Genomic DNA, 11374 nt, shown 5'->3' with positions numbered 1-11374 from the left:
ATCTTCTGTTCTGTTTCTATCAATTCATTAAAGTTCAATAAAGTCTTCAGATCATTCTACAATTCTAATTCAACAATTATTTGTATATAAGAAAGCAAAGAGAAAAGCTGCAAGACAAACAACACTTGGAATCAAAATGACTGTGGAGCGCTGCACACTGTGTCTCTCAGGTGTGATGCAGCTGCTGTCACTCTGAAAAGAAACAAACAGACATGACTTAAATGCTCTCAGTCAAGTGTAAATGTTCCCCAGTGTTATGTTTTCATCAAGATTTCAAAAGCTGAACATTTTAAATTCTTTGTGCCACAATAACAACTTTTTTCACATCTGAGAGCGCTCACATTTTCTTGACTGTACCTGTGATGACACGTTGTTACTGTTTAATCATTTTAGCAGCACTTGCTCCACCAAGTGGCTGATCAGTGTTTAATTTGTTCCACCACTGTACCAGGGTTCTCATGTCAGTTAGCTGGGCTGGTAACAGACAGTTTTCCACTTACATGAAAATAAGATATGACAGTATTACATGTATCCAACCAGTAAAATGCCACAGTCATTTCTTTTTAGGTGCTTGATATGAAAAATAAATCTATCATCATCTATAAACATATATATTTTCTAAAAATCATGTTACAAGAAAATCAGCTCACCAGTGTTGCATTCATAGGTGACGATGGTGTAGGTTTCACCATAACCAACCTGAAAAGGATTTAATACAATGTTAGAGAGAAGGAAGAGAGACAGCAGCCTCGGTCAAATCAGAGGATTTGAAATTGTCACTCGTTCACTGTTGAGACTCACCATATATTCCCTGTCATCTGAAACAGAAAACAAAGCACAACTTAATACACTTCTATAGTTAATACTATTTCTTACAACTGCAGCTGAGTTTTAGAATAAACTAAATTCTTACCAATCCTGCTTTGATTAAAGAGAAGAGCCAATCCAAGCACCAGGACACCCAGAGTCACACCTGTTCCAATCATCTGTATCATCCGCTCTGTATGAAGAGAACAAGTCATTAACAAAAGTCCAAAGTGTTAATATAAAGGACAGACAGACACACACATCCATCTCTACTATCAACACACACAATTACAACCAGAGGAAAAACCTTGACTTCTGCTGGTGGAGCTGCCAAACTGTAATGTTGATCATCATCCACAATATTAAAGTGTTGGATGGAACAAAAATATTTACTTCTGATCTTCTTAAATACTGTTTTTAATTTTTTATAGTGTGTCAGCATTTTTTATGGTTAGCTCTGAATATTACAGTGTGAGTATTACAGTTTTTAACCACTGGTTAAAAATTGTTCTAAACAAATCAGTTAGTAAATTTGAAAATAATATTAGTTAATATATAATTAATTCATTGTCACTCATGTACAATGGCTGATTAAAATGACAAATTGTAATTTTTCTTCACTATTAAAGAGTTGTATTAATTTCTCCTTTTTATTTTTTTATTATATTTTTATATAATATATAATATAATTGTGGTAATACAAGGTAAGCTGTATGTTTAAATACCAGAAATAATAATAATAATAATAAAAACATCCATCACTTTTGTGTCTCAGTGATATTTTCCATAAGACCACAAGAGAATTTATTGAAATATTTGTATTTGATTTGAGGTCTGTGTCATCCATAAACACCTGACTGGATGATGTTGTTTTCTCATGTGTAATGTCAGTCTGTCACGGTCATGTTTTCTGAGTTCAAACAGAAAATAGGTCCTTATGATATTTTATTATAAAAGGATTTTATGTCATTTTCATAGTATCATGTGATTTTATCCAACAGTTTCCTATATTATAAAATACAATTTCATAAACATTTTTACATTTTGCAGAAAGCATATGACATGACTGAAATACCTAAAATTCTGTGAATTGTTTTTACAACACAAGGTAATGTGCTGCAAAAGTTTTCAGATTGAAAAATACTAAACAGTATGTTAATTTGCTATATTTCTAGATGATGTTTCCTCATCTGTAACTGTTTTCAGTGGAGATTTAAAAGAACAAGCTAGTTTGAGTTTGAGTCTTACAAACAGGATTTAGTATGTACACAGTCAAAATATTAGTAATTAAATAACAAATAAGGCTCAAACCCAGCAGAAACATGTTCACTGTGGATGTGATGGAAACTATTCTTAATGTTAAAACATTAAATCTAAGATATCTGTTCACATTTTTCAAAAAACATGTTTGTGCAGCTCAAAGTAACTTGTTGCAAAATATGTCAAATTGCCAAGGGAAGAGAAATACTTCTAAAATGAACAGCATAATATATGTATTACTAAAATATGCACCATGTGTAAGTAATCACATGCTTTTTGCTTCCCTCTGGCTTTAGTGGGGTTTAAGAAAACAAGCTAGCCTCAGTGAAGCTTATGAAGTTTCTGACCCACTGTAATAATAAAAAAAACACTGAAACATCATAATAAGAATCGCACCTGTATTGTTGTCTCCTTGTAACAGAGTTTTGTTTGCAGAGGTCACACTAATTGTAGTGCTGAGAATAGCAGAAACTGTTTATAGAAAAACACAAATAAATGTTAAATGAATTTTAAAATTATATATTTCAACATATGAAATGTTTGTGTGAATCACTGAGAAAATTACTGAGCAACTGTTTCACCTGATGCTGGTTTCTCTGGTGTTGGGGAAGTAGAAATAAAATGTTCCTCATCTTTCCCTGGTGCACCAACAGTCAAACCTGGTGAATGAAGAAAAGTACATAATAGTTGCAGTGCTCAGAAAAAGACATACAATGACAGTGTAATTTGTTACCATTTATTGGAGTTGAAGCACAAAGCCTGCTCACAGTCAGACCTGTTAAATAGATGTGTAGCATGTCTTACCTGTGGTTGTAGTGAATGTTGTCATAGTCTGCGTTGTGGGTGATTCTACTTCCACAATATCTACAATAACAAATGATGGATTTGGATCTGTCAGTTTCATGTGTGGACAAATGTGTTGAACAGTGTATTTGTGCAGTAACTTGAACAGCAGCAATAACAGAAACATGAACTGTGTGTTTAACTAATGTCAGACGAATACATCTATAATTTTGTTACCTGATGGTGGTTTCACAGGAAATGCACAAAGTGAATAAATGCACAAAAATATAGTGGTTATAATGGTGATGATGCTCTTGGTTTCTGTTTAGATGTATAACATGTCCTACCTGTGGTCACAGTGGATGATGATGTTGTGCAGGCAACAGGTGATTCTCTTTTCACAATATCTGCAGTAAAAGGAAATTAATTTGTGCCTGTCAATTTTATGTTTGAAAAAATAAATTAACAATTTTGCTCTTTCTGTTAATTGCACAGCCACATCAACACAAATTATTCAAAAATAATAACCATAGAACATTTATCCTGACTGAAATATTTGGTGGATATAGTTAAGGACTTTCAATCAGGTGTCAGGTGCCATTAGACAGAATGGGCAGATGGATTTTGACCATCATGCAGGGTAAATGTTACAGGAAAGAAACAGTGAAAATGTTATGGAGAAATTTGTGAACTGCTGTAACAGACTCTTGTGTGAACAACTGAAGATCCCTGTGCTGTGAGTGATAAATATATCATGTAAAACCAGGAGAGGAAATATTTGGACTGCTCTTATTTCAGTAAACACACAGTATACTGAGTCATGGAGGATGCATCATTTATGAGTCTGTCAGTTCAGCTCCTCAGTGACTTTAAGTTCAGGGTTAGACTCAAACAGTGAAGTCATACTTGTATGTGTATCCATGTCTTCACTAACTTACCAGTCAAGTTGCGTCCATCACTACGAGGAGACAAAGAGTTGTGTTCACTTCCCAAACTGTAATCACAACTGGCTTCCTTTTGTTGAATGAAACATAGATGTCTCAGGAAATCATCTATTGTGACATAGAACTGACAGAACCACTTTTTCTTAGTTGAGCTCTTTGTCTTCCTGATGGTTGTATTTAGGACTAGACGACTGGTTTCTCCAAAGTAAAGATTACATCTTGTCTCACTATCAGCAGATCCAGGCAGTGAACAAGAGAAGTGAACGTAGTCACCAATAAAATGTTGAACAGTCAGCGCTGGTTTTTGACCTACAAAAGAATCAATGAAAAGTCATTAAACACAATGTGTTATTCTGTTAACAAGTACACAGCATGTTGTAGCAACAATTTTAAACAATGCTCACAATCACAGAAGTCCAACTGTCACACCTCAGTCATCATGTTTAACTATTAACATTTAACTTATTGATTCATTATGATAATTATGTGTCATCTTAGGTGAGTGTGACTCACACTGTAATAACAATCATTACCCAGAATATAATTCAATATCATCAATATCAATATTTCAAAGCACAGGAAAAGAAGTCACTCACTGTTTACAGTGATGGAGGATGTGTCACTGTGTGGAGATGGAGAAACTGAACTTCCAGACTTTACAATGTGATAACATTTCACTTCAACTACAGCAGGTGAACTCTGATGAGCCATCAACAGCAGCTCAGTCCCTGTCAGTGTCTTCACACAGGGGAAGACTTTGACTGTTCCTCCATTCAAAATGTAAAAATAACATTGAGACACAGAAACAGATGATGGAGTCTGACAGTTCAATGTGACTGAGTCTGTCTCTGTGATCACCGGTGGATTCACTGTCAGTTTAGGTGGAGTAACGTCTACACATTTTGGAGAAAAAACATTTGTTATATCAAATACTTAATAGTTGTGTTAATATCGTAAAGTTTCAAATGAGAAATTGCGACAGAGGAAGTAAAGAAAAATATACTGTACAACCAAACTGACTAAAAACTGTCAAATTACAAACATTAATAACACTTAAATATTATCTATATATAATCTATAAAAATATTTTAAAATATATATTCTATAAACACAATGTCACTGAGTTATACTGTTGTAGTACTATATGATAACATATCAAAGCACAGGAAAAGAAGTCACTCACTGTTTACAGTGATGGAGGATGTGTCACTGTGTGGAGATGGAGAAACTGAACCTCCAGACTTTACAGTGTAAAAACATTTCACTTCAACCACAGCAGGTGAACTCTGATGAGCCATGTTCAGCAGCTCAGTCCCTGTCAGTGTCTTCAGACAGGAGAAGACTTTGGTTTCTTCCCTCACAGTGTAGAAATAACACTGAGACACAGGAACAGATGATGGAGTCTGACAGTTCAATGTGACTGAGTCTGTCTCTGTGATCACCGGTGGATTCACTGTCAGTTTAGGTGGAGGAAGAGCTGAAGGTTTTGGAGAAAAAAAAAAAAAACAATTGTTATATGAAAGAAAAGAATAGTAAACAATTAAAAACCACATTAATGTCAGAATATTCCTACTAAGAAATTGTGATTTAAAGTGGGGTAATTAAAGAAAAATACATTGTACAACCAAACTATGTATACAAATAGTCAAACTGATAACAGACTACAACACAGTGATAACAATAGAGCTAGATATGAGATTATAGATTGATCAGACTCTGACCTTGAACTTGAATCTCATGAAAGGAACCTGTTGGAAATACGGTGTGTTAACAAGGTAACTAGATGCAATAATAACTCATTAATAACTTCAAGGAAATATAGAAAAATAAAACAAATATAATTCTGTCAGTCAGAGGTAGGAGCAAAGATAAAGATCAAGACCAAGATACATCTCACTGCAGTTCCACGAGAACTTAACAATAATCAGCACAAAGCAAAAACTCAGACTCATTAATAACTTCAAGGAAAAATAAAAAATGTGTCGTTCTGTCAGTCAGAGGTAGGAGTAAAGGTCAAGACAGAGACCAAGATACATCTCACACTGCAGTTCCACGAGAATTTAACAATAATCAGCAAAAAGCAACAACTCAGACAGTAAAAACACACAAAACATAAAATATCCAAACATAAAAAGATCAAATTTAAGTGCAGCCTACATTAATGATTACAACATGTATAGACGGTTTAACTCACACATGAGGATGACAAACAACAGGCGTCCAGCCATGATGAAGCTGAATACTGAGACTGAAGAGAATCCTCCAAAGAGGATAGTTGTGTGTCTGACTACACAGACTCTAACACACAGAAGTGTCACTTCACAGAACAAGAAAACCACAGCAAGCATCAGAAGACAATCACACAAACAGAAACACACACTTTACATCCTGTTTCAGATAGTACATGTGTTTAATTTAGCTCAAATCTACCACACTAGAGACAAACCTCTGAGGAAAGATGAGACGTCATTCATCACCTCTGTTGCTTTGTTATTTTCCCAAATATAAAGCAGCTCTGTTTCAGTTTATTACAAACTATCAGCTGTCTATCGAGTCCCAGTGTGAGTGTAAAGTACACACTTCATCACTGCTTCAGTTATTTCTTTAAAAACATTCACACTCACTTTGTCTGTTCATGGTTTTTATCCGGCTCTACCTAAACATTCAGTTATTTCTCATTTCAGTCCTGATCAATCAACCATTTTAATTCATATCTATAAATATTGCTGCACAGACTGTGTTTTCTTCACTCTGGTTGAAAAGATGTCACATGTCCTGGATTAATATTTTTAAGTCATTTTGAAAAAAACATCAGTGATAGTTCACCCTGTTCATTGTGTCATTACCAGCCGCTTGTGAGTGTGTGTGTGTCATTATGATAAAATGTAGTCTTGTTTATATGTTTGTCTGTCACAAAACTTTACACGTGCGTAGTTGAGAACAAAATGAAGGCTGAGTGTTATGATTGTGGTCTGACCCATGAGAACTGAGTAGTCGTGTAACAACATAGTAATAACTACTGAGTATTCATGGGTCAGAACTGTGGTGATCCTGTTGTAAGATGGTCTCTAGTTATGAATTAATATTGTTTTTTAGTTGGTTTTTACTGTTCACTCTGTATATATGTAGTGTATTGCACATGTGAATCACTCCTCTGGTGTAAAGCAGTTTGAAATGAATGAGACTTATATTTAATAGTTGTGTATAATGTTTTTATTATGTAAAGCACTGAAACACATGATACATGTTAATTAAAGCATTGATTATTTGTATATAAGAAGCCAAAGTGAAAAGCTGCAAGACAAACAACACTTGGAATCAAAATGACTGTGGAGCGCTGCACACTGTGTCTCTCAGGTCTGATGCAGCTGCTGTCACTCTGAAAAGAAACAAACAGACATGACTTAAATGCTCTCAGTCAAGTGCAAATGTTCCCCAGTGTTATGTTCAAGGTATAAAAGTTTTAGATTTCTGTCATTCCACTGCAACAACTTTTTTCACATCTCAGAGTGCTCATTCATTATTGTACCTGTAATGTTTTTTATAAAGCATTAATAGCAGCACTTGCTCCATCAATTGGCTGATAAGTATTTAATTTGTTCTACCACTGTACCAGGGTCCTCATGTCCCTTAACTGGGCTGGTAACAGAGGGTTTGCCATATGTAAATATAAAATATGACAGTATTACATGCATCCATTTTGTAAAATGCCACAATCACTGGGATGTTCCCTTTCAGATGTTAATTATGAAAAGTAAATTATTCTCTCTCATTATCCACATTGTTTTTTGTTTTTAATCTCTATAACTTTCAGGGTAACTATGATGTAACTGATGTAACTCTGAACTTTTTTTTATCACAGCGGTCATGACAAGAAAGTGATTCATTAGACAACCTGTTGAAGAACATTATGCTACATTTAGAAAAAGAAAATCAGCTCACCAGCATTCATAGGTGATGATACTATAGACTTCATCATAATCAGCCTGAAAACGATTTAATAAAATGTTAGAGAGAAGCAACAGAGAGAGAGTAGCCTCATCCAAGACAGAAAAATCACTGCATGAAGAAAAACCTTTAGCAGAAAACGGAGGTTTGACTTTATCACTGTCACCGTTGAGACTCACCGTATATTCCCTGTCACCTAAAACAGAAACCAAAACACAACTTAATACACTTTAAAATGCAAATATAATATAAATACAAATAAAACATACAGTACATGTACGGTACATCATATTCAAATGAGCGACATTTAGTAGTGACTTTGGATTTTGCCCTCAGTCAAATGTAAATGTTCTCCAGCATTATGTTTTCATCAAGATATAAAAGCTGAACATTTTACATTTAGTCATTCCACAATAACAGCTGTTTTCATATCTGAGAGGGCTCACATTTTCTTGATTGTACCTGTAATGACAGATTTCAGCAGCACTTGCTCCACCAAGTGGCCGATCAATATTTAGTATTATAGTTGCTGATTAAACACTGCACCAGGGCCCTCATGTCATTTATGTGAATACAAAATATGACAGTATTACACATATCCATAATGCTACAAAATCTCACATTAGGGTGTTCTCTTTCAGGTGTTCAATATGAAAAGTAAATTATTATCTATCATTATCTATACATTTTTTAAAAATTCCTTTTACAACTCTCGAGGTAACTCTGCTAACAAATTTAATAAAGCAGAAACATATATCTTTCATTGGGATGTTCTAGCCAGGATTTTTATCACTGGTCATGAAAAGAAAGTGATTTATTAATTTGCTCCACAATCTGTTTAAGAACATTAGAAAATCAGCTCACCAATGTTGCAGTCATAAGTGACAATACTGTAGGTTTCATCATAAGCAGCCTGAAAATGATTTGATAAAATGTTAGAAAGAGAGAGAGCAGCCTCATCCAAGACAGAGAAAAATTGTCTTTCACTGTTGAGACTCACCATATATTTCCTGTCATCTGAAACAGAAAGCAAAACACAAATTAGTACACTTCAACTAACAAATGCAAATAAAATATATGTGTAGAAATATGTACATACTGTCATATTGCATAGATTTTGATTTACCAGTGATGTTGGATTTTGATCTGAATGGAAAAAAAGAAAAACAGGTTTTGTAAAGAATGTGTCTTCATTAGAGGAAAGAGAAAGTACAGTTCACATTTCCAAATGAATACACTGTATTACTCTCCACAAACATCTCTAAATTATGTGACTGAATAACCTGAGTCAGATTCTGTTGAGAAAATAATGAATGAAACTTTTCTGACATTCTGAAACTATGAATGTAAACCAGAGTAATGATGGAAAAGAAGATACAGACAAGCACTCACTCAAATTTAACTGATGTTATTTGAGGAATAAGGAATTTCTTACCTCTGGGAAACGCATTTTTCTAGAAAACACACACACATAAATAAAGTCATTCTTTCGCATTTTACCACCAGACAACATCAGCTGCCTCTAATTAAAAACAAGTGAAGCCACATGAAATATTTCCTACAACTGCAGCTGAGTTTTAGAATAAACTGTGCTGAGATTAATATTTTTAAATTCTTACCAAACCTGCTTTGATTAAAGAGAAGAACCAATCCAAGCACCAGGACACCCAGAGTCACACCTGCTCCAATCATCTGTATCATCCCCTCTGTATGAAGAGAACAAGTCATTAACAAAAGTCCAAAGTGTTAATATAAAGGACAGACAGACACACACATCCATCTCTACTATCAACACACACAATTACAACCAGAGTTGTGTGAGTTCTGCTGGTGAACCTGACAAATGATGGTGTTGGATGGAACAAACAATTTACTTCTGATCTTTGTAAATCCTGTTCTTAATTATCTATAGTCTGTCAGCATTTTTTGATGGCTACCTCTGAATATTACAGTGTTTGTTATGATTCATCAATAACTGGTTTTATTATTAATTAAATTTATTATTATTTTATTATTAATTATCTGGTAACAAATAAAGTGCTTATTAAATTGACAAATTATTTGTCACTCATTTGTCAATAATCACATGCATTTGAAGAATTTTAAATAAAGGCTAAATTGCAAATGTACTACACTAGGATTCTCTTAAACTAATTCTTAAAGTAATGTTAAAACTGAAGGAATAGACCTGGTAGTAAAAAATAATTAAAGAAAATCTTTCTTTTTTTTTAAATCAAATTATTCATCAAATGATGACTTGTTTTATATTTTCATCAACATTTCTTTATTGTCATCTTTTTTATTATTATTAAAGTACAAAATATCACATATGTACCACTAAGAAAAATTTGATATCAATTAATGACTTGATGATTTTAAAAACATACGACACATTCTGCTGTTTAAAATGATATTCTATGAATAAAACAATTGTCTAATATATATTTTAATATTTATGAACAAAACAAAGTAAGCTCTAAGTTTAAATACAGAAAATGAAATATATCCATCTGTTTTATGTTTTATAATATTCTATTATCAGAGGATTTTATGTCATTATCACCGTATCATCTTATTTTCTCTGATCTAACAGTTTCTCTGACTTAACGTTGAATCTCTGTCACAAATTTTTCATATTGAAATATAGTATCTCAAATATATTTTTACATTTTGCAGAAAGGATATGCTTATATTGTGCTTGACTCTGTTTCAACAAAATCTACAATTAAAGAGGACACATCAGTATATTCAGGATATACAATGGCAGTATGATCACTCACTGTTTATGACGATGTAGGATATGTGACTGTGTGGAGATGTAGAACTGAACTCTCCATTTACAGTGTAGTAACATGTCACTTCTACCACAGCAGGTGAACTCTGATGTGCCATGTTCAGCAGCTCAGTTCCTGTCAGTGTCTTCAGACAGGAGGAGGCTCTGACACTTCCTCCTCTCACAGTGTTGAAATGACAATGAGATACAGAAACAGATGATGGAGTCTGACAGTTCAATGTGACTGAGTCTGTCTCTGTGATCACCGGTGGATTCACTGTCAGCTTAGGTGGAAGAAGAGCTGAAAGTTTAGAAGTTAACATATGTTAGATTTAATAGTTGCATCTGTAAAATAAATAATAATTAAATAATTAACAATGAAAAATTGAGTTATTACAGGAAAATCTATACAAAAAAAATAGTAAGATAACAGTAAATTACAATAAAGTGACAGAAAACAACATTAAACTGACCTTGTGCTTTGATTAAAGAAAATGAATCTGTTGGAGAAAAAACATGTTAAAAAGGGAAATAGATGCAATAATAACTCATCAATGACTTCAAACTGAAACTCCAACTAGTGTTGAAATGCTGTCAGGAGTGTAATAAAATTTACTGATACCATTAACTCATTAGCTGACCTTATACATTGATCAACAGTTCAACAAAGCACTGATATTGGTGTGTATTAACCCACATTAACAATGAAAGAACCTGTGAAGAGGTTTAACTTACACATGAGGACGAGTAACAGTAGGTGTCCAGCCATGACGAAGCTGAAGAATGTCCAGAATTTCCTCAAGGACTCTGTCTGTCAGACTACTACAGACGACTTTTACCAGAATGTGTCATTTTGCAG

The 11374-nt window shown here is 33.8% G+C and overlaps 1 protein-coding gene across 5 annotated transcripts; it reads right to left on the bottom strand.

Annotated features, from left to right (window-relative positions):
- Positions 1–61: 61 nt before the first annotated feature.
- Positions 62–11364, bottom strand: LOC108886525 (uncharacterized). Of its 5 annotated transcripts, none has more exons than XM_018681437.2 (11): positions 11251–11364; positions 10989–11015; positions 10523–10816; positions 9362–9448; positions 9178–9196; positions 8842–8888; positions 8743–8759; positions 8607–8655; positions 7922–7938; positions 7737–7780; positions 7003–7173 (listed from the first exon to the last, which is right to left on the bottom strand). In XM_018681437.2, coding segments are annotated over exons 1-11 (636 nt in total). In that variant the 5' UTR covers positions 11285–11364; the 3' UTR covers positions 7003–7172. The 5 variants fall into 5 exon arrangements, with proteins under 5 accessions (XP_050930328.1, XP_018536953.1, XP_050930327.1 ...); XM_051074370.1 differs by having other exon boundaries at positions 8869–8888; XM_051074368.1 differs by lacking the exon at positions 7003–7173 and having other exon boundaries at positions 7562–7780.
- Between the last annotated feature and the right edge of the window lie 10 nt (positions 11365–11374).

This window comes from Lates calcarifer, linkage group LG12 (assembly GCF_001640805.2).
Source record: "Lates calcarifer isolate ASB-BC8 linkage group LG12, TLL_Latcal_v3, whole genome shotgun sequence".
Lineage (NCBI taxonomy): Eukaryota > Metazoa > Chordata > Actinopteri > Centropomidae > Lates > Lates calcarifer.
The sequence above is the reverse complement of the archived record's forward strand: the minus strand, read 5'-3'. Positions and strand labels throughout refer to the sequence as shown.

Coding starts and splice junctions, on each gene's coding strand:
- LOC108886525 (XM_051074368.1), bottom strand. CDS start 11,284: ATGGCTGGACACCTACTGTTACTCGTCCTCATGT. Junction 11,016..11,250: donor ACTGTTACTCGTCCTCATGT/GTAAGTTAAACC, acceptor TTTCTCCAACAG/ATTCATTTTCTTTAATCAAA. Junction 9,449..10,522: donor ATCCTACATCGTCATAAACA/GTGAGTGATCAT, acceptor CTCTTCATACAG/AGGGGATGATACAGATGATT.